The sequence below is a fragment of the Aquarana catesbeiana genome, linkage group LG01 (assembly GCF_042186555.1).
Source record: "Aquarana catesbeiana isolate 2022-GZ linkage group LG01, ASM4218655v1, whole genome shotgun sequence".
NCBI classification, from domain to species: domain Eukaryota; kingdom Metazoa; phylum Chordata; class Amphibia; order Anura; family Ranidae; genus Aquarana; species Aquarana catesbeiana.
In genome coordinates this window covers 987,273,657-987,301,601 of record NC_133324.1, presented here as the reverse complement: position 1 = coordinate 987,301,601, position 27,945 = coordinate 987,273,657, and the positions used below count along the sequence as shown (strand labels likewise).

Below are 27,945 nucleotides of genomic sequence, written 5' to 3'. Positions count from 1 at the left end.
AGCATGGGGATAAAAGCCCCTTGTTTAACTTATGATGCCGGAGAGTCCACATTGTTCAGCAACAGTGACTGTTCTTAGGGCGGCTGGGGTATCCGCCTCATGGTGGTGATCAGCGAGGGGCTGAGCCAAGGACAGATAGGCTGGCCACCTGAGAGCCTGGGACAGGGAGAATAGTTCCACCGCGGCTGTCTCCTCCTTGATCTAGCCCCCCTGACCCTGCCCCCCCAAGAGATGAGAAGTGGCAGGCGCAGCATATCCCATGCCTCTAGAGCATGGATTTCTCCAACTTCCTTTCCGCAATAACATGAGGCCCGGAGAACAGGCTGAGAGGATGGGCGAGGAGGCACACGCTGCCAGGGAGCCACTGGAAGGATCAAAGCACCCCTCTCTAATCTCCCCCTCAGGCCCCTCTCCCTCTCTCAGCCCCCCTCAGCTCTACTGTCTCTCTGATATATTAATCAATAAAAAGTTCATCCATAGCCATCAAGTTCATTCGGTCATGTTTTTTTGGATGCTTTTTATTGATTGTCATATGAAATTAGATTGTTCATTTATATATTTGCACAATTGTGTGTTTTGCAGCACTGGTGATTTGGATTCACTACCCATACCCAGTAGGGCTATCTTAGAATAATTGTATTTGATGAATTATTATATGAAATTTCCTGTGCTTTATTTGCACAATGAGGTTGAGGTTTCTTGCAGCACCGGTGATTAGGACTCACTACCCAGTAGGGTTATTTTATAGTATTTCAGTTAATGGGAGCTACATAGTAGATATATAGATATCTATTTGTAGATATATAGATATCTATATATCTATATATACCAAAATATATATAGAAAAAAATCAAAAAGGTTAAATACAAAACCCTGCTGGGTATTGATCCCAACTGCACGGTGCTGCAACAAGTATTGTATTGTGAATATGACATATGTAGCTCCCATTAACAAAAATATAATAAAATCCCCCCTCCTAATGCCTATGATGGCTAATCTGTGTAGAAAAGATGTGAACACCTATTTTCAGGTTCTCCAATTATGTTATCCCCTGTGTGAGCCAGTGGTGTATGCAGGGGAGAGGATGGAGTGCCAACAACAGTGTATATCAGCGCTGCTGACTCCCTGCTGACTTTCAAAATTTCATTGGTGTGGGCTTTTTTCGACACTATCAGCAGATTGCACTGTTGCTGTTTGCAATCTATGTCTGAAGCAGATCAAGCGAGGCCAGAACAGCACCCGCTTCATGAATTTGTGGATTGTGCTGTACCACAGTGGCAGGTTCCAATACAATTTTTTTTTCATGTAAGGCCATTCTAGCTCTCTACCATCATGTGGAAAGCAATGTTTTGGCCTCGTTGGACAAGGCGGTCAGCAGCAGTCCCTCTTCTATGCTGCAGCCAAAATTGGCTGATACAGGGGAGCCAGATCACATACCCAGACTGAAGAGGGCAGAAAACAGGGAAGTATATGCATCATTTTTCATAGGTTAGTTAGGTGTTGGGAGGGAGCTTTGACTGGTATTCTTAAAGGGGTTGTAAAAAACTGTCAAAAACTGTGTATTGTGGTTTTTACTTTTTGACATTTTTTAGTGAATGGGTAGGGGTACAATGTACCCCATACCCATAATCATGGGGGGGCGGGATCTGGAGGCCCCCTCGTTAAAGAGGGCTTCCAGATTCTGATAAGCCCCCCGCCTGCAGACCCCCACAACCAATGGCCAGGGTTGTGGGGACGAGGCCCTTGTCCCCCTCAACATGGGGACAAGGTGCTTTGGGGGGGACCCCAAAGCACTCTCCCAATGTTGAGGTCATGTGGCCTGGTATGGTTCAGGAGGGAGAGCGCTCGCTCGTACCCTCCCTATTCTGTCCTCCAGGCTGAATGCTCAGATAATGGTCTGGTATGGATTTTGGCGGGGGGGCACGCCAATTTTTTCCCCTTAGAATCCATACCAGAGTCAGTCAGTGCAGGCAGTGCACCACCGGCCAGGGTTGTAGGGATGAGGCCCTTGTCCTCATCAACATGGGGACAAGGTGTTTTGGGGGGCTACCCCAAAGCACCCTCCCAATGTTGAGGGCATGTGGCCTGGTACAGTATAGGAGGGGGGGGCGCTCTCTTATCCCCCCTCTTTTCCTGCGGCCTGCCAGGTTGCGTGCTCAGGTAAGGGTCTGGTATGGATTTTTAGGGGGACCCCACGCCATTTTTTTTTTAAATTTTGGCACGGGGTTCCCCTTAAAATCCATACCAGACCTGAAGGGTCGCGAGTAGTTTCAAATGACTTTTTTTCCTTTGAAATGTCATTTTGCTGTCAGACTGTTCTAAACACGGGAAACATGCGCCCCTTTACAGGCATACTATAGACACCCCCCAGGTACGAAATTTAAAAGAATATTACACTTTTATTGTTGACTTTAAGCATTATTAAAATCACTGCTCCCGAAAAAACGGCCGTTTTCAAAACTTTTTTTGCATTGATACATGTGCCCTGGGACAGGACCCGGGTCCCCAAACCCTTTTTAGGACAATACCATGCAAATTAGCCTTTAAAATGAGCACTTTTGATTTCGAACGTTCAAGTTCCATAGACTTCAATGGGGTTCTAACGTTCGTTCGTTTTTTAGGACAATACCATGCAAATTAGCCTTTAAAATGAGCACTTTTGATTTCAAACGTTCAAGTCCCATAGACTTCAATGGGGTTATAAAGTTCATGCAAAGTTTTGGTCTGTTCGCAAGTTCTGGTGCAAACCGAACAGGGGGTGTTCGGCTAATCTCTACTCTTGACCAAAGGTGGTCAGGGATGTCTTTTAGTACATCCTCTTCCTCCCGGGTCAAGAGGACCTGTCATTCTTCATCATAATGTCCCCCTGAAAGGTACATCCCTGGTGCACTTTGTGTGACCCAATTATTTAACAAATCTCCCAACTCATACCATTCTACTGTAGTGCTTCAAGTAATTGACACATGGGATGTAACTCTTTTTAGAAGCATAAAAAAATCAACAAATGTTTAAGAACAAGAAAGTATTCTGAGATTTCCTGCTCAGCTCATCATGTTTCTGTCTAAAATCACCAGACATAACTCCCTAAATGTGCCCCTTATAGAGAGATACAAAGAACTGAGATGAACTGTCACAAAAGTGATTTAATGTTGTTGTTGCACATACGTGCAGACAGTTTTTTCTAAAATGGTGGCTATACCTTCTTCTCTCCTACACTCATACTGAAAGAAATACATTATCTTGTATAACATGTAAAACCTGCAACTGTAAAAATCTTTTTAAGCATGACATTAATTATATTAGCAGCATTGAATTTATCTACAGATTCAAGCTATGCTGGGACTTGGGGTTCCACAACAGATAGTACTCAGAGAGCAGCTACAACAATGAGATATATACACAAATTATATCTAAGCATCCAATCAGGGGAGAGATCATTACAGTCATCTGCACCATCAAAATGTCTAATAATTTTATGACTATAAACTTCAGTATTATTTATGTCACACTGAACCATCTGCCTATTGCAGTATTTCAGCAAGAAGAGGGGGCTAACGACTATAAGATAAACAAGCCCTATTTTCAGTTTAAGACCCTATAATTGCCTACAGATATTTTCCTTCCAGAAGCAGTATGCTAGATACAAACAATGTCGTAAATTTCCTAAAACAAACAACTTTATTTTTTCTGTAGTGAGGGAAGAAAAAAGTCCGGACAGCCGCACACCAGGAGAATATAATCCAACAAAATTTCTTTATTGTAAAATCAGGAACAAATCATGTACAAAGCACTATGGATAAAATGTACAGATAATCAGTACAGATAACATTAACCTGTTTGCTGATTTGATAAAAAATTGTACCTTTTTTCTTAACTCCTCCAGGCAGATCCTGGGCATGAATCAGGGTCCTGCAAGCCCCTGTGTCACACAAAAAAGGTGACTTCCCTTCCTTTTACAAGTGTTATTTCAGGTTCAATCTCACTCTGTAAATACATTTCCACATTACATATGTCCTCTACTTCAGAACCTTCTGAATTCATTTCATTGTGCAGACATTCTGTCTCATACATTTCTTCTCCCTCTAGTCATGCCTCCTCATCCTTGCAATCCCTGGCCAAGTGGCTTTTCCTGCCACACAAAAAACATTCACCCCTTTCTTTCCCACCCTCGTAATCCTTGAGAGGTCTATGTTGGGAGTTTCTTAACCTTTCTGTGCCTTCTTTCAGCAACATACACATTACACTACTACAGCAAATGCCTTCCTTAAATGAATCCTAGAGCTATCTAACTAGGATTTCACATTGCTATATAATCACACATTTCTTAGATATCCCCTAACAGTCTACAAAGATTACAAGAGATTAGCTTACATTTGTGAACATTCATCAACAAAATGTCATTATCTTCTGTTACACAGTCATTCCACCTAGCAAAGTATTCATACATATGAACAAATATTACTGACTATATATATATAAATACACAAATATTCACAGAATAATTAACTGACAGGTTAGTTAGTAATTACTTATGGACAGCAGTGCTCAGAGTAAAGCCAATAGGCACCGCACGCGTATACGTCTCCTTACCAAAACGCTTGTCTCAAGACACGAAAAACCGCCAAGCCCTGCTTGCCACGGTGATCAGGAATGTCTCAACCTGATCTTTACTCAGTACACAGACCGTTATAACAGATGCATATAAACATATACAGTTGGGATGGAAAGTATTCCGACCCCCTTACATTTTTCACTCTTTGTTATATTGCAGCCATTTGCTAAAATAATTTAAGTTCATTTTTTTCCTCATTAATGTACACACAGCACCCCATATTGTACACACAGCACCCCATATTGACAGAAAAACACAGAATTGTTGACATTTTTGCAGATTTATTCAAAAAGAAAAACTGAAATATCACATGGTCCTAAGTATTCAGACCCTTTGCTCGGTATTTAGTAGAAGCCCCCTTTTGATCTAATACAACCATGGGTCTTTTTGGGAAAAATGCAACAAGTTTTGGGGATCCTCTGCCATTCCTCCTTGCAGATCCTCTCCAGTTCTGTCAGGTTGGATGGTAAACGTTGGTGGACAGCCATTTTTAGGTCTCTCCAGAGATGCTCAATTGGGTTTAAGTCAGGGCTCTGGCTGGGCCATTCAAGAACAGTCATGGAGTTGTTGTGAAGCCACTCCTTCGTTATTTTAGCTGTGTGCTTAGGGTCGATGTCTTGTTGGAAGGTAAACCTTCGGCCCAGTCTGAGGTCCTGAGCACTCTGGAGAAGGTTTTTGTCAAGGATATCCCTGTACTTGGCCGCATTCATCTTTCCCTCGATTGCAAACAGTCGTCTTGTCCCTGCAGCTGAAAAACACCCCCACAGCATGATGCTGCCACCACCATGCTTCACTGTTGGGACTGTATTGGACAGGTGATGAGCTGGTTTTCTCCACACATACCGCTTAGAATTAAGGCCAAAAAGTTCTATCTTGGTCTCATCAGACCAAAGAATCTTATTTCTCACCATCTTCGAGTCCTTCGGGAGGTTTTTTTTTTAGCAAACTGCATGCAGGCTTTCATGTGTCTTGCACTGAGGAGAGGCTTCCGTCGGGCCACTCTGCCATAATGCCCCGACTGGTAGAGGGCTGCAGTGATGGTTGACTTTCTACAACTTTCTCCCATCTCCTTACTGCATCTCTGGAGGTCAGCCACAGTGATCTTTGGGTTCTTCTTTAACTCTCTCATTAAGGCACTTCTCCCCCGATAGCTCAGTTTGGCCAGACGGCCAGCTCTAGGAAGGGTTCTGGTCGTCCCAAACGTCTTCCATTTAAGGATTATGGAGGCCACTGTGTTCTTAGGAACCTTAAATGCAGCAGAAATTTTTTTGTAACCTTGGCCAGATCTGTGCCTTGCCACAATTCTGTCTCTGAGCTCTTCAGGCAGTTCCTTTGACCTCATGATTCTCATTTGCTCTGACATGCACTGTAAGCTGTAAGGTCTTATATAGACAGGTGTGTGGCTTTCCTAATCAAGTCCAATCAGTATAATCAAACACAGCTGGACTCAAATGAAGGTGTAGAACCATCTCAAGGATGATCAGAAGAAATGGACAGCACCTGAGTTAAATATATGAGTGTCACAACAAAGGGTCTGAATACTTAGGACCATGTGATATTTCAGTTTTTCTTTTTGAATAAATCTGCAAAAATGTCAACATTTCTGTGTTTTTCTGTCAATATGGGGTGCTGTGTGTACAATATGGGGGGCTGTGTGTACAATATGAGGTGCTGTGTGTACAATATGGGGTGCTGTGTGTACAATATGGGGTGCTGTGTGTACAATATGGGGTGCTGTGTGTACAATATGGGGTGCTGTGTGTACAATATGGGGTGCTGTGTGTACATTAATGAGGAAAAAAATGAACTTAAATGATTTTAGCAAATGGCTGCAATATAACAAAGAGTGAAAAATTTAAGGGGGTCTGAAAACTTTCCGTCCCCACTGTATATACACCTAAAGTACAAGGATGATACATACCTTTTAGCTTTGTTAACAAATGGAGCTCCAAAACATTTACCTTATTTACCTGTCAGGACTTACCTTTCCTGACATTTCTAAACTCATGAGGATTATTCTCCTGCTTTTAGTGCCGGCTTCAATTTTAATACAAGAATCCTTCCTTAATGATGTATCAAAGTCATAACATTTTACCCATTTCTCGAGATATTGTACATTATCTTTATCTAATTTGTACATATGTTTAGTATCATCACTTATTTCATTTCACACACTTCTGGCAATTTTAAAATATGTACGGAGTAATTTAAGGTCTGCTCACACAGACACTTATACACAATGTTTTCGTTAACTCGCAGATCAGCACAAATTCCTTAAGAGGTTACTGTACTTTTTCAACCCTCCTAGTCCTGTGCTCCACTAGAAAACATTAGTATTCTTAAACCTTTATACACAATATTTTTGTCAACTCGCAGATCGACACAGAATTTCTTTCCTAATCCTGTGCTCTACTAAAAAACATTTGTATTCTTATCTTCTAACCAAATTGAAACAAATTGTGAATTATTCTTACCTTGAACCAGAATGGGTCTTTTCTGCCAATTCTTGGGAACCCTGATAGAGACCAGTGGGTTGACCAGCCTCTGTTAACGTCAATTCAGTTGGAGGACTTTGGAGTAAGGAATCTCGTGTGTTCCCCCCGTATGGTAACGGTCACTGGTCTGTTGCCTTCACAGGATATTGAGTTCCGGCTCGAAGGACCAATTTGTGAGGGAAATTCACCTGAGACCACACTCTGGATCAAGTTAAGAAGTTTTCTTTATTTGACTCATACAAGGATACAAGTTACAACAAAAGGACAGATATTTGCCCACTGGTTCTGATCTCTATGACCTGTGCAATAGGTTAGCATATATAGAGTTCAGCCTTATGAGCTCCTATCTGACTTGTCTGTCTAACAATTGTAAAACTTGCATTTATATACCTTTTACAAGCCTTATCTTAGCCATCTCTCCTAGATATGATTGGTTGCTAAGATCTACGTCAATGCAACTAACCATAAATCTGACACCTGTTCTACAACCAGACAAACTTATTCATTCCCAGAATTCCTATATGTTCATTAAAGTGATTTATTACTGGTTTTGTGCAATTTTAAAACACCTGTGTAGAGACAGAATGGCACCCAGCTGTGTTAAATCAAACTCTCCTCGTCCTGATAAGACTTAACCAACTTCAAGGATAACAGATTTATGACTTTGGGAGGATAAGCTTTCAATAACCCCACCAAATGTGTTATGTCTTATTGTTTTTCACTATACAATCCTATGTGTATGTATACATATAGGGATGGTCCCGATGTTTGTTCGACTCGAACATCGGTGTTCGCCTGTTCGCCTAATAGCGAACAATTTGGGGTGTTCGTGGCAAATTCGAAAGCCGCGGAACACCCTTTAAAAGTCTATGGGAGAAATCATAAGTGCTAATTTTAAAGGCTTATATGCATGGTATTGCCATAAAAAGTGTTTGGGGTCCCGGGTCCTGCCCCAGGGGACATGTATCAATGCAAAAAATGTTTAAAAACGGCCGTTTTTTCAGCAGCAGTGATTTTATTTTGTCTATAGTATGCCTGTAAAGGGGCGCATGTTTCCCGTGTTTAGAACAGTCTGACAGCAAAATGACATTTCTAAAGGAAAAAAAGTAATTCAAAACTACTCGTGGCTATAATGAATTGTCGGTCCGGCAATACACATAAAAGTTCATTGATAAAAATGGCATGGGATTTCCCCACAGAGATACCCCGAACCAAGATTAAAAAAAAAATGTTTGGGGGTCCCCCCAAATTCCATACCAGGCCCTTCAGGTATGGTATGGATATTAAGGGGAACCCCCGTGCAAAAATTTAAAAAAATAAATGGCGTGGGGGTCCCCCTCAAAATCCATAACAGACCCTACCCTAAAGGTCTGGTAGGGATTTTAAGGGGAACCCCACGCCAAAATTTTACAAAAATTGGCGTCGGATCCCCCCAAAAATCCATACCAAACCCTTATCCAAGCACGCAACCTGGCAAGCCACAAAAAAAGGGGGATGAGAGAGCCCCCCTCCTGAACCGTACCAGGCCACATGCCCTCAACATTGTGAGGGTGCTTTGGGGTAGTGGCCCCCCAAAGCACCTTGTCCTCATGTTGATGTGGAGAAGGGCCTCATCCCCACAACCCTTGCCCGGTGGTTGTGGGGGTCTGCGGGCGGGGGGCTTATCGGAATCTGGAAGCCCCCTTTAAGAAGGGGATCCCTAGATCCCGGCCCCCCGCGTGAAATGGTCATGGGGTACACATGTACCCCTACCATTTCACAAAAAATGTGTGAAAATGGTAAAAAAAAAGACACTACACGCCTTGGGACAAGTCCTTTATTAAAAAAATAAAAAAATAAAACTGTCCCACGGAGTCTTCTTCTTCTTCTTCTCGCGCTCCAATGGACCGAAAAAAAAAAGCAGCAAGCCGCCTACGATCTGCCTCCATGGGAGGCACCCGTTACAATGACAGGCCTCTCAGGTGACAGTTCTTTTAAAACTGAGAGCGGGGCCACACAATGACATCACTGGGTGACCCCGCCCCCTCTGACGCACGGGGACATCCCTATGGCTTTCCTGTAGTGTCAGAGGGGGCGGGTCACTCGATTACGTAACCAGGTGTCCCCCCTCTGACGCTACGGGAAAGCCATAGGGATGTCCCTGTGCGTCAGAGGGGTTGGGGTCACCCGGCAATGACATTGTGTGGCCCCGTCCTCAGTTATAAAAGAACTGTCACCTGAGGGGCTTGCGGCTTATTTATTTTTTTTCGGTCCGTCGGAGTGCGAGAAGAAGAAGAGGACTCCGTGAGACTGTTTTATTTTTTAATTTTTTAAATAAAGGACTTGTCCCAAGGCGTGTAGTGTCTTTTTTTACCATTCTCACACATTTTTTGTGAAATGGTAGGGGTACATTTGTAACCTGTTACCATTTCACACGGGGGCTTCCAGATTTCGATAAGCCCCCCCGCCCGCAGACCCCCACGGGCAAGGGTTGTGGGGATGAGGCCCTTCTCCCCATAAACATGGGGACAAGGTGCTTTCTGGGGCCACTACCCCAAAGCACCCTCCCAATGTTGAGGGCATGTGGCCTGGTACGGTTCAGGAGGGGGGGTGCTCTCTCGTCCTCCCCTCTTTTCCTGTGGCCTGCCAGGTTGCGTGCTTGGATAAGGGTCTGGTATGGAATTTGGGGGGACCCTTACGCATTTTTGTAAAATTTTGGTTCAGGGTTCCCCTGTGGGGAATTCCCATGCCATTTTTATCAATTAACTTTTATGTGTATTGCGGGACCGACAATTCATTAATAGCCGCAAGTAGTTTTAAATAACTTTTTTTCCTTTAGAAATGTCATTTTGCTGTCAGACTGTTCTAAACACGGGAAACATGCGCCCCTTTACAGGCATACTATAGACACCAGGTATGAAATTTAAAGGGATATTACACTTTTATTGTTTCACTTTAAGCATTATTAAAATCACTGCTCCTGATAAAAAGGCAGTTTTTTTTTTTTTTTATTTTTTTTTTTATTTCAAAATTTCTTAAGGTTGTACATAATATCCAGTTTTTTTTTTTTTTTCTTCCCTCCTCTATCCTATATCTCTTTATTTGAAAAAGTTATCCGATACATCATGTACAACAAATACATCAAAACAAAAGAAAAAAAAAAAAGAAGGCAAAGAAAAAAAAGAGAAAAATATACAAATAGTGACTGCCACTAAAATCGCCAGCTCAGTGGAGTCATCCGTTATTCCCCTAGAATCCTCTGCATCCAGTATATACCGATATAGACATATCCATAGACTGTATCTTACAAAAAGGGAAATATAGGAACAATTTCATCATTTTCCCCTGTTTTTTTTTCCCCTTACCCTCCCCTCCCCATTACCCCCCCTCACCTGACATACATCCTCACACATGCTCTGCATTCCTCTCGTCCTATATCAACCTCTCTTACCTCTTATTCAACTCACTCCCAATCCAACCATGCTTTCCATATTTTCTTAAATTTCTTATAGTTACCCCTTTTCTTGTAGATATATTTTTCCCTACATATCACTTCCCTTACCGCGTTTTCCCATTCTGTCAGTGTCGGGGCCTCCCTCCTCTGCCAATGCTGCGCAATAAGCTTTTTTCCCTGGAACAAGCATCTGTCTCTTGCCATCTGTATATCCTTTGAAATTCCTCCTTCCCCCTTCAGACCCAACAGGCACTCTCCCGCCTCCACCCTCAGTGATGTCCCAAACACTGAATTTATTTTCCCCACTATTCCTACCCAATATCTGTGCAGCTTGGGGCAGCGCCAGAACATGTGGATCAAGTCCCCATGCCCCCCTGCACATCTTTGACATTTCGCATCCGGTCTCTTACCCCACTTGAATAATTTCAGGGGTGTATAGTATGCTCTATATAGCAGATACAAATGAGACATCACTTGTGAAGGAGAAAGAGTGACCCTGGTACCCAGCGCCAAAACTTGATCCCATTGATCGTCGGACATTGTTCCCACATCCTTTTCCCAACTAGCCCTGTTTTTATTTACAACCAGACCATCTTGAGCTACTGCTTTCAAACAGCCATACATATCTGAGATCAGCCCCTTTGTGGAACCCGCCTCGATCAGCTTTCTCAAAGAGGTCATTTCGCACCACACTGGTGCCTCCTTCCCAAATTGTGCCTCCAGGGCATGCCTGAGTTGCAGATATCTATAAAATGACCTGTTGGAGATCGCATACTCCCCTACCAGTTCCCGAAAGGACTTTAATTTCCCTGCCCTATATACCTGTGCAAGGTAGTGAATACCCAACCGGTCCCATTCCTCTATGCGCCCTATTTTTTTAAGCTCCATGAGGCTATTGTTGTCCCAAAGTGGCGAGAATTCTGCAAAACCGGCATATCCCAAGGTTCTTTTAGCTTGCGCCCAGACTTTACACATCATCCGGGTGGTAGGGCATTTGGTACTAAATGAGTTTGCCTCTAATCCCTCCGCCACTGTATCGTGTCTAGTGTCGTTCAATAAAACGCTGCCCCCTGCTCCTACTTCTCCTAGCCTATTGCTGCCCCCAAGTTGTTGCAGTTGGGCTGCCAGGAAGTAGCCCCGCGGGTCTGGTACCGCCAGGCCCCCCTTCCCCTCTGGTCGCTGTAACGTCTCCAACCCGATCCTAGCCACCCTTTCCTTCCAGATAAGTTCTCTGAATATGCTGTCCATTTTTTTGAACCAGTGTTTGGGAATCCAAACAGGAGAGTTTTGCAAAACATATAAGATTTGAGGTAGCCAGACCATTTTAATCAGATTACAGCGCCCGGCGACCGAGAGGGGCAGGCGTCTCCATACTTGACATTTCTGCTTCAACTTTTTCATCAATGGAACTAAATTCCCAGATATGTACTGGCATGGGTCTCTGGTGATATTAATCCCTAGATATTTCATTTGCCTGACCACTTGGACTTGGGATGCCTGGTGTGGGAGAGGCTCACTCTGGGTATCGATAGGCAGAATCACTGACTTCTCCCAATTGATCAGTAGCCCAGAAAAAATTCCGAACTCCCTCACTATCCTTATAGCTGTTTCCAGTGACTCCTGCGTATCTGCCAAAAATAATAAAATATCATCGGCATACAGGGCCACTTTATCCTCCCCTCTACTTCTCTTAAATCCCTGTATGCCCTGTGCCATCCTTAGAGCCGCCGCCAGGGGCTCAATTGCCAATGCAAAGAGCAGTGGGGACAGAGGGCACCCCTGTCTTGTACCCCTGCTCAGCTGAAACCACTCCGAGCATTGCCCGTTGATTTTCACCTTGGCCCTTGGCTCACTATACAGCAACCTTAGCCACCGTACAAACCCAGGGCCAAGCTGATATTCCGCTAATATCTTCCATAGATAATGCCATTCCAGGGAATCGAAGGCCTTGGCCGCATCAAGCGACAGAATTGCTCTCCTACCGCTGTTTTCTATGGGGATTTGCATATTAAGATATACCCGCCTTATGTTCGTGCTTGTGGATCTGTTTGGGATAAACCCAGACTGATCAGGGTGTATTAGTTTAGGGATTATTTTGTTAAGCCTTGCAGCTAGTACTTTGGCAAGGATCTTCACATCCGAGCACAAAAGCGATATGGGCCTATATGAAGACATCTCTATTGGGTTCTTCCCCTCTTTTAACAAAAGTATTACTATAGCTTCTGCCATTGAGGGGGGTAGAGCCCCCTGCTCCCTGGCACCATTAAATACCTCCAGCAATAAGGGTAACAGTACCTCCCCGTATTTTTTATATAATTCTATAGGCAGGCCGTCCGGGCCCGGGGATTTTTGGGCCGCCATATCTCCAACAGCCCACTGCAATTCTTTAAGGGTCAATGGGGCATCCAGCATTTCCCGATCTTCCTCTGATACCGGAGTTATCTCCAGTCCCTCAAAGAAGCCCTGCATTTCCCCTTCCACATTTACCCCAGAGGAGCTATATAGCTTCTCAAAATATATTTTAAATTCGTTTACTATGTCCTGAGTATCTTTTCTTATTTCACCTTCCCTCCCTTTAATTGCCGGCACTGCACTTGGGGGACCATTTGCCTTAATTATCAGAGACAGGGCCCTTCCGATTTTTTCTCCCTCTCCAAAAAAGCCCAGTCTCTGAAAGGACCTGATCTTTTCTGCCTTTTCCCGAAGTACCCTACTGTACTCTTCTTGCCTCCTCGCCCAGCGCTCTTGATTCACTTGGGATGGTATTGCTACGAAGTGCGCCTCTGACAATCTTGCATTTTCTTTAGCTTCCATTTCCTCAGCGTGTGACTGTTTTTTAACATACGCTATTCTCTGGATTAGAGCACCTCGGATATGTGCCTTTAAGGCATCCCAGACCACCCCAAGTGGGGCCGATCCTAGATTTATACTAATAAATTCAGACAACCCCTCCATCATTTTCTCCTCTTCTCCTATAAGTTCAAGCCAGAAGGGATTGATCTTCCAGCTCCCCCTACCATACTGACCCCCCACTCTCACGGAGGCTATAACTGGCGTGTGGTCTGAGACGCTCCTTGGCTCATATGTTATCTTCTCCACTACACTTAGTGCCTCTTCATTCCCCAGTACGAGATCAATTCTGGACAAGGTAGCATGAGTCCTGGAGTGACACGAATACTGCCTCACTCCAGGGTGTCTCCTCCTCCAAATATCTACCAATCCTAATTCATCACAGTACTGCAAAAGGGGGCTCCTATTGGTCTCTCCAGCTCCGGGCCTCGACGGGAACCTGTCTATGCTCCTGTCCATCGTCATATTAAAATCTCCCAGTGCTATTATCGGTGTCCCCGGGAAGTCTGCTACAAACCTGGCTAAGTCCTCCATTACCTCTGTACAGAATGGGGGGGGAATATACACATTCGCTAATATATATCTTCTATTTTCTATTGAACAAAAAAGAAAAATATACCTTCCCTTATCGTCCAACCTACTCTGCCCGCAGGAGAAGGCCAGATCTGTACTTATCAGTACACTCACCCCTCTCGAATATGATGAGTGGGTAGAGTGATACTGCATCTGGAACTGTTTGTGACTCAAAGTTTCAAGTGTGGCTTTAACCAGATGCGTCTCCTGTAGGCAAAGTATCTTGACGTTCCCCTTTTTAGCTGTTGAAAAAATTATTTGTTTTTTAACCTTATCCCTTACTCCTCTTACGTTCCATGAGCATATATTGATCCTTTTACCCGTACCCGTATCCGGGATCCTACCACTCCCTCCTTTAATACTAATGGGCCATTCTATCTAGTACCGTTGCGATGTTTTGATCTCCTGCCGGAACTAACCAACTCCCATTACAGGTATAATAAGGGGATACATAGCATAACTCCCTATCTCTTACCCATCCCTCTAATCCGTCAGCCTGGAACCAATCATGTCCACTCATACCACACCCTACCCTCCACCTCTGATTACACACGTGCCTTCTCCCCCCCACCCCCCACCCCCCAGACCTCCGCACCCTCCCAACATCCCCCCTTCTCCAGACCCCTCCTCCCCCCCTCCCCCACCCCAAGCCCGCCTTAGGGCCTAACCCCCGGGCTCCTATTGTGACCTTCAGAAAACTTTTTTGAGGTTTGAAAACAGAAAAAGGACAAAAACCGTGAACCAAGACCAGTAGGGGGGGACTTTTTTCCCCCTTTGAGAATAAAAAAGAAAATATTTTGTGCTATTACCTTGTGCATTTTTTCCTTTTTTTTTCTTTCCCCTTTTTTCCCCTATAAGTTATTATATTAATATTTGCTTGGTCCCCCCCCCCCCTCCCCCGCTCCACTCTCCATTTATTGCATTAACAAAGAGAAATCCAGTGAGAAAACAACCAATAACATAATACAATAAAAAAGCTAAGAAGTCCAGTGGAAGAAAAAAGCACCAAAAAATATTACACAAAAAAAAAGAAGAGAAAGAGAAAAAAAATAAAAAATTCAAAAACAGGATGGAGTTCCAAACGGCACCTAGCTCCCCTCTCCTCTCTTAATTCTTTCCTCAATACTCTCTAGCCAAGTTGACACTTCGTTGGGAGTGGAAAAAAACCTAACTTCTCCTAGAGCTGAGACCCGCAATCGTGCCGGGAACAAAAGCGCGTAGTTGATTCTGAGTTGTTGAAGCTTACGCTTACAATCTCCAAATTTAGCTCTTTGCCTCTGCAGCTCAGGGGAGAAGTCTGGGTAAATTGAAATCCTGACTCCATTATGCTGGATGTTCCTTATCTCTCTTGCCTTCTGTAAAATGGTGATTTTGTCTCGGAAGCATAAAAGTTTAAAAATAAAGGGTCTGGGGCGCCCTCCTGGTGCTAAGATTTTGGGGCCTATTCTATGTGCCCGCTCAACAGCAAAAGTAGCAGAAAAAGAGTCCCTGCCGAACTTCTCTCTCAGCCAGTCTTCCATGAATTGAATGGGGTTATTCCCCTCGCAGCCTTCTGGGAGCCCTAGTACCCTCAAGTTCTCTCTGCGTAGCCTGTTTTCCATACTGTCCATTTTCTGTAGACAATCCCTTAGTTGGATTTTCATAAGTGCCACCTCTTGCTTTAATGGGTATACATCATCCTCCATTTGGCTGAATCTCTCCTCAAGTGCTGTTGTGCGGGTGCAGACTGTACGCACTTCCCCTTTAACCACAAGCAGATCATCTCTAATGCTTTTAAATTGCTCAGACAGCTCAGTGATTGACTGCTTACAGGTATTGACAGCAGTAAGGATATCTTGCAGGGATGGCTCTCTCTCACCCAAGTTGCTCTGGTCTCCCCCTATTGCTCCTTCTAGGCCCAAGTTTTGCTGTTTATCTGAGGTCCCCCTTGAAGCTGAGCCTGCCAGTTGGATAGCTGATGGTGGAATTACCAGAGTCCCATTCTCCTGGGCCTGACTTCTCCTCCCAGGGTGACCTATCTGCTGCTGGCCCCCTCCTAAGTTGCTGGATTTGTTAGGGGTTTGATTTGGGGTGTGCGCAAAGCGCTCCAGTTTGGTAGCTGCTTGGTTCCCTTTCTCCTTAGCGCTGCGGGTTCCGAGACCCCCTGTCCCTTGCTGGACTGATCCATCCTCCATCCCTTTCTTCTTAGACATTCCCGATAGTGTCCTGATAATATGCTACTTTGCCAAGCACCGTGTTAGTCCCCTGCCTTGCGACCTAAGCCTATACAGCCACAATCTCCTTACCAGGATATCAGTATCAGTGTCTCTGCGTGGCTAGGCTTTTTATGCTGTAGATACACACACAGCCAGCAACTCACCCCTCCAGGGCTCCGGCCGGGATTTTGTGCTGCTTGGTCCTTCCAGGGGTTTCCAGTACTGCTCAGCTCCACTCGATCTCCGGTGTCAGCGCCCCCCTCTCTCACAGGGATAGGCGCTGCCGGTGTATTTCCTAGCAGAGCGCTATGCAGTTGGGCTCCGGTTCCGTGCGGTGGTCACATCCCCTGCGACAGCTGTGTCTGACCGCTCCAGGCAGCCTCCTAGGTCCCTCACTATCAGGCGCCGGGCATGGAGCGGGGGGAGAGGGCTGAGCTCAGTCACGGCGTCCTCTCTCGCTCCTCACCTCAACATCCGGTCACGCCCCACATAATCAAAAAGGCAGTTTTTAAAACTTTTTTTTGCATTGATCCATGTCCCCTGGGGCAGGACCCGGGTCCCCAAACACTTTTTATGACAATAACTTGCATATAAGCCTTTAAAATTAGAACTTTAGTTTTTTTGTTGTTTTTGAAATTTTTCATGTTCGTGTCCCATAGACTTTAACGGTGTTCGAACAAATTTTTTGCCTGTTCGCATGTTCTGGTGCGAACTGAACAGGGGGTTATTCGGCCCATCCCTATATACATACATTGGTTTCACGAAAAAGTACTGTATTATCTATATATATATATATATATATATATATACACACACACACACACACACACACACATATCCAACTACTTTATTCAATGTATTTTAACAGTTTTAATGAGGGCACAAGCAGACCTTTGTTTGACCCTGTCAAAATTAATTAATGTACTGTACATAACTTTCACATATTCCACATAATTATTTCTAAACCACCTGTATAAGATGTTTTTATCTTATCAGGCTGTAGCTCAACTGCTGTCAATCTAATTAGTGAACTAAAAATTAACTATCTTATCTCTGTTATTTATATATATTTCAAGGACTCAAAACAACTTCTGTGTAACTTGAAATTATTCTACTTCTAAGCAATCTCATGCAAGCAGTCATTAAATGATTATAAATAAGAATGTAATTTCTCTAACAACCGTACACCCATACCAGAGACCGACCGTACACATCCAACCCATACCAGAAACTGACCATAAACATCCCACCCATACCAGAGACCGACCGTACACATCCCACCCGTACCAGAGACCGACCGTACACATCCCACCTATACCAGAAACTGACCTTACACATCCCACCCATACCAGAGACTGACCGTACACATCCCACCCATACCAGAGACCGACCGTACACATCTCACCCATACCAGAGACCGACCGTACACATCCAACCCATACCAGAAACTGACCATAAACATCCCACCCATACCAGAGACCGACCGTACACATCTCACCCATACCAGAGACCGACCGTACACACCCCACCCATACCAGAGACCGACCGTACACATCCCACCCATACCAGAGACCTACCGTACACATCTCACCCACACCAGAGACCGACCGTACACACCCCACCCATACCAGAGACCGACCGTACACACCCCACCCATACCAGAGACCGACTGTACACATCCCACCCATACCAAAGACCGACCGTACACACCCCACCCATACCAGAGACCGACCGTACACATCCCACCCATACCAGAGACCGACCGTACACATCTCACCCATACCAGAGACCGACCGTACACATCCCACCCATACCAGAGACCGACCGTACACATCCCACCCATACCAGAGACCGACCGTACACATCCCACCCATACCAGAGATCAACTGCACACATCCCACCCATACCAGAGACCGACCGTACACATCCCACCCATACCAGAGACCGACCGTACACATCCCACCCATACCAGAGACTGACCGTACACATCCCACCTATACCAGAGACCGACCTACACATCCCACCCATACCAGAGACCGACCGTACACATCCCACCCATACCAGAGACCGACCGTACACATCCCACCCATACCAGAGACCGACCGTACACATCCCACCTATACCAGAAACTGACCGTACACATCCCACCCATACCAGAGACCGACCGTACACATCCCACCCATACCAGAGACCGACCGTACACATCCCACCCATACCAGAGACCGACCGTACACATCCCACCCATACCAGAGACCGACCGTACACACCTCACCCATACCAGAGACCGACCGTACACATCTCACCCATACCAGAGACCGACCGTACACATCCCACCTATACCAGAAACCGACCGTACACATCCCACCCATACCAGAGACTGACCGTACACACCCCACCCATACCAGAGACCGACCGTACACATCTCACCCATACCAGAGACCGACCCTACACATCTCACCCATACCAGAGACCGACCGTACACATCCCACCCATACCAGAGACCGACCGTACAGATCCCACCCATACCAGAGACCGACCGTACACATCCCACCCATACCAGAGACCGACCGTACACATCCCACCCATACCAGAGACCGACCGTACACATCCCACCCATACCAGAGACCGACCGTACACATCCCACCCATACCAGAGACCGACCGTACACATCCCACCCATACCAGAGACCGACCGTACACACCCCACCCATACCAGAGACCGACCGTACACATCCCACCCATACCAGAGACCGACCGTACACATCCCACCCATACCAGAGACCGACCGTACACATCCCACCCATACCAGAGACCGACCGTACACATCCCACCCATACCAGAGACCGACCGTACACATCTCACCCATACCAGAGACCGACCGTACACATCCCACCCATACCAGAGACCGACCGTACACATCCCACCCATACCAGAGACCGACCGTACACATCCCACCCATACCAGAGACCGACCGTACACATCCCACCCATACCAGAGACCGACCGTACACATCCCACCCATACCAGAGACCGACCGTACACATCTCACCCATACCAGAGACCGACCGTACACATCCCACCCATACCAGAGACCGACCGTACACATCCCACCCATACCAGAGACCGACCGTACACATCCCACCTATACCAGAAACTGACCGTACACATCCCACCCATACCAGAAACTGACCGTACACATCCCACCCATACCAGAGACCGACCATACACACCCCACCCATACCAGAGACCGACCGTACACATCCCACCCATACCAGAGACCGACCGTACACATCCCACCCATACCAGAGACCGACCGTACACATCCCACCCATACCAGAGACCGACCGTACACATCCCACCCATACCAGAAACTGACCGTACACATCCCACCCATACCAGAGACCGACCGTACACATCCCACTCATACCAGAGACCGACCGTACACATCTCACCCATACCAGAGACCGACCGTACACATCTCACCCATACCAGAGACTGACCGTACACATCCCACCCACACCAGAGACTGACCGTACACATCCCACCCATACCAGAGACCGACCGTACACATCCCACCCATACCAGAGACCGACCGTACACATCCCACCTATACCAGAAACTGACCGTACACATCCCACCCATACCAGAAACTGACCGTACACATCCCACCCATACCAGAGACCGACCATACACACCCCACCCATACCAGAGACCGACCGTACACATCCCACCCATACCAGAGACCGACCGTACACATCCCACCCATACCAGAGACCGACCGTACACATCCCACCCATACCAGAGACCGACCGTACACATCCCACCCATACCAGAAACTGACCGTACACATCCCACCCATACCAGAGACCGACCGTACACATCCCACTCATACCAGAGACCGACCGTACACATCTCACCCATACCAGAGACCGACCGTACACATCTCACCCATACCAGAGACTGACCGTACACATCCCACCCACACCAGAGACTGACCGTACACATCCCACCCATACCAGAGACCGACCTACACATCCCACCTATACCAGAAACTGACCGTACACATCTCACCTATACCAGAAACTGACCGTACACATCCCACCCATACCAGAGACCGACCGTACACATCCCACTCATACCAGAGACCGACCGTACACATCTCACCCATACCAGAGACCGACCGTACACATCTCTCCCATACCAGAGACCGACCGTACACACCCCACCCATACCAGAGACCAATTGTACACATCTCACCCATACCAGAGACCGACCGTACACATCCCACCCATACCAGAGACCGACCGTACACATCCCACCCATACCAGAGACCGACCATACACATCTCACCCATACCAGAGTCTCATATGCAGTCATAAAGCCTATAACTATTATGCAATCAAAGTCTTAGAAATGTTATTAATTCTTTTTTAGGATGTAACATGAAAAGACATGCGATTAAAAGGCAACATATTTTGTTACTCACTTAACTCATGTACAAGCAAGCACAGGAGCACAATTACAGTTCCATTTTATCAGCAGGATGATCTGTAACATTCAGGACATGAGCTCTATTGCATAACATGACTGGACCTGGACAGCCAAGGAGAGAGAAATCTATTGGTCAGGATCTCCAAGCCAGGACTGTAGATCTACTGATTGAGTTGAAGTCATCTGCTGCAATCCCTGATTGAGGTGTGAAATGTTTTACTCTCCTGTTATCTGAGAGTGATAGTGAAGGGGAAATGAGGAAGATATAGACGACCCCTGGAAAGCTGCCAGTCACCTTGTGGGTAATCCGGCTCTATCTGTATGACTTGTGTTATTGCAGGCAAATACATTAACTTTGTGTTCCTTTGTCTGTGAAATGTTCTAATGATATGAAGGAGAATTCCTGACACAACGTTCCCTTATCGTATTAAATGTTTTTTATTTTCCCCAGATACGGAGATTATTGTCAGCAATCCTCTCACATATTAACTGTGTCCTTCCGTATAAATATTCCAATGTGTAGAAGTGTCGGTTTCAGCCTCACCCTGTGTAGGAATGTACAGAACTGGTCACATTGGTTATGAAGTGTCAAAGACTTTCAGCGTCATTCCCTCTTCTGCTCTCAGCGATGGCGTCTGCTGATCTGAGGAAGGAGCTGGAATGTTCCGTCTGTCTGAACATTTATACAGATCCTGTAATACTGAAATGTGGACATAACTTCTGCCGGGACTGTATTGATCGTGTGTTGGATACACGGGAGGAGTCTGGAGGTTATTCCTGTCCTGAATGTAAAGAAGAGTTCCAGGATCGGCCTGCACTGCACAGGAACATAACACTACAGAACATAGTGGAGAATTTCCTGTCCACCCATCCAGATCAGGAGGAGTCCGGGGTCTTCTGTACTTACTGTATTCACACTCCTGTACCTGCTGTGATATCCTGTCTGCATTGTGAAGCTTATCTGTGTGACAATCACCTGAGAGTCCACAGCAAGTCACCAGAACACGTCTTATGTGACCCCACCACTTCCCTGGAGAACAGGAAATGCTCCGTCCATAAGAAGATCCTGGAGTATTACTGCACTGAGGACTCCACCTGTATCTGTGTGTCCTGCAGGCTGGATGGAGAACATCGGGGACACCAGGTGGAGACTCTGGATGAGGCCTCTGAGATGAAGAAGAAGAAACTGAGGAATGTTCTGCAGAAACTGATGACAGAGAGAGAGGAGATGGAGAAAAGAGTCCAGAGTCTGCAGGAACACAGGAGGAAAGTACAAGGAGAAGCAGATGATGAAACAGAGAGAGTCACTGTCCTGTTCAGAGACCTCAGGAGACGTCTGGAAGACCTGGAGAAGAGAGTCCTGAGGGAAATCTCCGGGCAGGCAGAGCGGATCTCCGGGATAATCAATGATCTGGTCCAGGATCTGGAAATAAAGAAGGAGGAGCTGTCCAGGAAGATGGGGGACATTGAGGAGCTGTGTAACATGACGGATCCACTGACTGTCCTACAGGAATCAGACACAGGTGACTTGTGTGATACTGAGGATGGAGATGATGAGGACAGAGAGAGACATGATAAACTCCTCCATGATGGAGGGGATCTGGATGTGGGGGGGATCTCACACATATTACACACAGGTTTATCTGATATCATGTCTGGGGTAAATGTAGAGAAATGTCCAGGCACACATGTCTATCCACATTCTACTACAAACGACAAAGGTCATATCAATGCTGAACAATCGAGGAGACCTCCCCAACCCTCCCCCACCATACAACACTCACACCTCCAGGCTGGAGGACCAAATATTGGGGCGGTACAGCAAACATCTGGGGTGTCGGGGGTTACAGACATATTACTGGATATGAGGACAGCTGGTAATAATCTACATATATCAGATGACATGAAAACTGTATCCTTCTCATCATCACATCAGAATCATCCAGAAACACCAGAGAGGTTTCAGGGTCCTCAGGTGATGAGCAGTCAGAGGTTCTCTTCAGGGAGACATTACTGGGAAGTGGATGTCAAGGGGGCAAAGTACTGGAGAGTCGGGATGTGTTACCCCAGTATAGACAGGAGAGGAGATCAGTCAGTGATTGGATATAATAAGAAGTCCTGGAGTTTGGAGAGGTGGGGGAGGGGTAATCAGTGCTCAGTGATACATGAAAGTAATATGATCCCATTATCCGGCGATGTCTCCAGTGGGAGAGTCAGGATAGATCTGGATTATGAGGCCGGGCGGATCTTCTTTTATGATCTGTGTGACCCGATCCGACATCTCCACACCTTCACCACCACCTTCACTGAGCCCCTCCATGCTGGGGTATATATAGGGGGATGGGGATGGGGAGGTTGTATACAGATATGTGGGGGGAATCAGAAGTGAGAGATCTGCCCAGAGACATCACAAGGTGGATTATCTGATTGGTGATTGGTGGAATACTCATCCAATAGGAGGAAGCAGAGGACAGGAAACATGAGGGATTTATTTATAAAGCTGCAGGTTCCGGGGCCGTCATCTTCATCCTAAACCTCACTTCACTACCTAGTGTGTCACTGACCAGGAACAAGCATGCAGGAGGTCAGATTGTTCAGCCTTCACTGGCTGCATGCTTGTTCTGGGTCAGTGACACACTACATAGTGTAGCCAGGATCAGGATCACGGCCCTGGGGTCTGCACCATATATCAAAATTGTCTTTTTTTCAGCTTTGGATGGAGTGGGGAAGGTTTAGAACCTCTGTCAGAATATTTTTCCTGCTATCCAGTGCTCCATTAGAGAGATTTCCCATGTCCTGTCCCAATGACATTTCACCAGGACAGGAAGTGAGGGGAAATCTCTCTAATGGAGCCCCATATAGCTGTAAAAACCTGACAGGGGTTCCAATCCTCCCCATTCCATCCAAATCTAGAACAATAGGATTTGTGTAGACACACACTCTATCCACAATGAGAATTCCTCACAGGTTCCTTTACAGAACCAATCCATAAATCTATGATTGCTCCTCTCCCTCACTGTGATTGGCTATGATGATTGTCACTATGAATACAGCCAGTGCTAGCCTTGTTCCTATTAGTTATGATGTAGAGGGGGCGGGGATTGTGGACAGGTGACGGGAGGTATACAGTCTCAGGAAGTGGAAATCCTTGGCTCTGTATATGGGAATATTGATCAATGATTGTACAGAGATAGAATGATGGGATGGATTGGACGATGAGTACAATCACCATTAACCCCTTCAGTCCCGGCACCTCTATGATCCTTATGGAGCCGAGCTATTGTTCCATTTCCTCTATGGCCCTATTCATCTGATAAAGAGAAATAATTCTCCTTTGATTTACTAATGATGACATGACATGACTAAGTGCTTATATGCTAATGTTAGGTTCTTTATATAATAACAGGTTCTCTGTCTAGAATGACTTTACAGAAAGATGTTATTAGAACAAATTGTTGTTCTCGGGATCCTTGGAAGGTCTTGTTGGGGAACATAGAGACAGTTGGTCCCCTTCTTCTACAATGAGGGATTTGGGAGTCTGGAGGTGGGACAAGCTGATAAGGTGTTCAGAGATAACAGAAATGAATGTCTCTTGTAATGAATGATGTGCTGCTTGTACAAATTCTTCAGTGAATGATTCCATCTGTAAAATGTTGATGTTTGGGACTGTCCTCCATGACGACTGTCCAGGATTGGAGGGTAAAAGCCTCCCGTATGATGAAGAGGTCAGATCCTTGGTCCACCTGCCATGTCTAAGGATCTCCGCACACCTTCATCTCTCTACTTTCTAATCTTTACTTTTACTTTGTAACTCTTCTCGTCTAAATAAACTTCCAGATCCTTCACCGGGATCAGAGGTTGTTATTTCCTCATCACATTCCACAAGAACTTTGTAATCCCGATGGAACACATCCATCATTTTATTGGGACACACAAGGCTTCCTATGGTCAGGATTGTCTTACAATGTTACATTTTCCTATATAGAAGACACAAACACATCACAGAATGGAACAAATAGATCTCCTTTGCTTGGTATGACCCGTCTTCATGTTACTGGAGATAAAAGAAAAAAGGTAACAGCGCTCTCTGCAGGGACAACTCAATCCATACACCGGGTCCACTCACAGGTGCTGAGGCTCGATGTGTCCCAACACACTCCAATGCAACAGTAATAAGGAGAGGCGGCAAAACTGTAATCCTTGAAGTGTCATTTATTGGTACATCAGAGTGACAATAAAACAATAAAGCTGATGCGTTTTGGCAATAGCCTTAGTCGTAGCACTGGAGATAAAAGATTGATAATTTTACCCATGATCTGTGAACCCCCCTCCCCCGTGTTCCAATACATCCCCAGAGCCCAGACAAAGAGGCATAAAATAGATCCAAAGAAAACAACTAGACCCAGATTTATGTAACAAGCCCCTCCCACTGGGGAGGAGGAATGTATGCGGCTCTTTGGAACTACAGTGGTGGCAAATCTATTAGTTGGCACTTAACTGCACGGACATATTGGGGCTTACTAAAGACAAATAGACTGAGCGCTCTGCAAGGACAGTTGAACTCAGTTTCCCCAAAGAGAATTGAATGTGGTGAAGCTCTGCTGATTGCCATCATCAAATCACATGCAAGAAAACATACTTCTTTCCCCTTGCATCTGATTGGGTATTCTTTACAAGGTGAAGCCTCAGCACATTCACCAGACATATGGCTGTACACATCTGTGGGTGGGGCCAGGACCTTGGCTGTACACTTCAGTGGGTGTGGCCATGCCCTTGGCTGTACACAACTGTGGGTGGGGCCAGGCACTTGGATGTACACATCTGTGGGTGGGGCCAGGCACTTGGATGTACACATCTGTGGGTGGGGCCAGGCACTTGGTAGCCAGAGAGGAGAGGATACACATGAAGACCAGAGATTGCAGTAACATATATTAATAGTAAAGTTCTGACAAGGTGGTAATAGAGACAATGTAACACGGCTGAACTTGCCCGGCAGCACTTACAGAGAGTTTGCAGAGGATTCCCAAAACAACTTATTAAGCCGACACATCTGACAGAGGAGGGGGCTGCAAGGTGGTCTGACAACAAGACACTTGGATGTGGAGGGGCTCCTGGATGATGACACATAAGCAGTCCCTAGTCTGTCTTTCCTCCATTGGTACATTTTGCTGCACTAGACACACTGTCCCTGACTAGCAAGTACCTGCCCCTGGCCTAGCCACTTCACAAATGAGCACCAATTGGAGGGGGGTATTGCTATTTATTGGCACAATCAACACTAAAGATGGCAGGTTGGGTAATCCAGAACAGCAGCATCCAACTGGTCCACTACATTCCTGATGACACCTATGGAGGCCTCAGAGGAATACGAGTTCCCCCTTCTCCTCTACTTTCTCTGCATGACAGCTGCCTAACAGCGCCACCTGTGCAGGGAGGCTGAACTACACCTGTCTACACATCACCTTCTCTATTCTGTCAGCAGTGATGTCATTCAGTAACGGGATGATGTCTTTTACCACCCAAGGCAAACAGGCCAAAGTGTGCCCCCCATTCATGAGCTGTGACCTACTTCAGATTACAGGTCCTGTCCTTTATGCCCCCCGCCTGCTGATCTACCAAAGTGGTCCCCTCTTCTGACTCCCCCTGTAATGAATCCAGTAACACTGTAACCAACTTTACATTTTACAGATCAAATCTGTTGTCATTTATAAAAATAAATACATTTTTTTCCTGGAAATCTGACATCTTTTTTCTGTTTTTCCAAAATAAAAATGGCGCTTGTGGTTGTCAGAAAATTTCTGTAATAAATCCATCTTTACAGTTCCCAGCAGATTTATACTGAACATTTTTACCATTTATATCTCTTGTCATTTAGAAAAAATACATTATAAAATGGTAATTCCTTTTCTGTTGAATTAGGAATACCGCGCAGCGATTGGCCCATTTACTGCAGGAGGCGTGGTCACAATTCCTTGTTTGTGTGACAGACGGAGTGTGCCAGTAAGTCCAGCAGGGGGCAGCACACAGATTTTCATGCTCAGTGTGGAGTGTGGAGAAGAGATAAGTGATGGTCCCCCTGCGAGGCGGTGCAGAGTGACGCAGTAAAGTCGCTTTGCCTTGCTTCACATGCGGTTTGTCTCGGCCTTTAGGTGGTGGCTAGGGATGAGCTTCGAGTTCGAGTTGAACTCATGTTCGACTCGAACATTGGCTGTTCGCAAGTTCGACGAACAGCGAACAATTTGGGGTGTTCGCGGCAAATTCGAATGCCGCGGAACACCCTTTAAAAGTCTATGGGAGAAATGAAAAGTGCTAATTTTAAAGGCTTATATGCAAGTTATTGTCATAAAAAGTGTTTGGGAACCCGGGTCCTGCCCCAGGGGACATGGATCAATGCAGAAAAAAGTTTTAAAAACGGCCGTTTTTTCAGGAGCAGTGATTTTAATAATGCTTAAAGTCAAACAATAAACGTGTAATATCCCTTTAAATTTTGTACCTGGGGGGTGTCTATAATATGCCTGTAAAGGGGCGCATGTTTCCTGTGTTTAGAACAGTCTGACAGCAAAATTACATTTCGAAGGAAAAAAGCCATTTAAAACAACTCGCGGCTATTGCATTGCCGACAATACACATAGAAGTTCATTGATAAAAACAGCATGGGAATTTCCCACAGGGGAACCCCGAACCAAAATTAAAAAAAAAAAACGGCGTGGGGTTCCCCCTAAATTCCATACCAGACCCTCTGGTATGGATTTTAAGGGGAACCCCGCGCCAAAAAAAAAAAACCGGCGTGGGGTCCCCCCAAAAATCCATACCAGACCCTTATCCGAGCACGTAACCTGGCAGGCCGCAGGAAAAGAGGGGGGGACGAGAGAGTGCCCCCCCTCCTGAACCGTACCAGGCCACATGCCCTCAACATTGGGAGGGTGCTTTGGGGTAGCCCCCAAAACACCTTGTCCCCATGTTGATGAGGACAAGGGCCTCATCCCCACAACCCTGGCCGGTGGTTGTGGGGGTCTGCGGGCGGGGGGCCCTCAGATCCCACCCCCCCTGTGTGAAATGGTAAGGGGGTACAAAAGTACCCCCACCATTTCACTAAAAAACTGTCAAAAATGTTAATAATGACAAGAGACGGTTTTTGACAATTCCTTTATTTAAATGCTTCTTCTTTCTTCTATCTTCCTTCATCTTCTTCTTCTTCTTCTTCTGGTTCTTCTGGCTCTTCTGGTTCTTCCTCCGGCGTTCTCGTCCAGCATCTCCTCCGCGGCGTCTTCTATCTTCTTCTCCTCGGGCCCCTCTGC

At 45.8% G+C, this 27,945-nt stretch overlaps 1 protein-coding gene across 1 annotated transcript; it reads left to right on the top strand.

Annotated features, from left to right (window-relative positions):
* The first annotated feature begins 21,198 nt into the window (after positions 1 to 21,198).
* Positions 21,199 to 26,189, top strand: LOC141124040 (E3 ubiquitin/ISG15 ligase TRIM25-like). Its single transcript, XM_073612124.1, has one exon. The coding sequence runs from the start codon at positions 21,228 to 21,230 to the stop codon at positions 23,034 to 23,036; it is 1,809 nt and encodes a 602-aa protein (XP_073468225.1). The 5' UTR covers positions 21,199 to 21,227; the 3' UTR covers positions 23,037 to 26,189.
* The last annotated feature ends 1,756 nt before the right edge of the window (positions 26,190 to 27,945 follow it).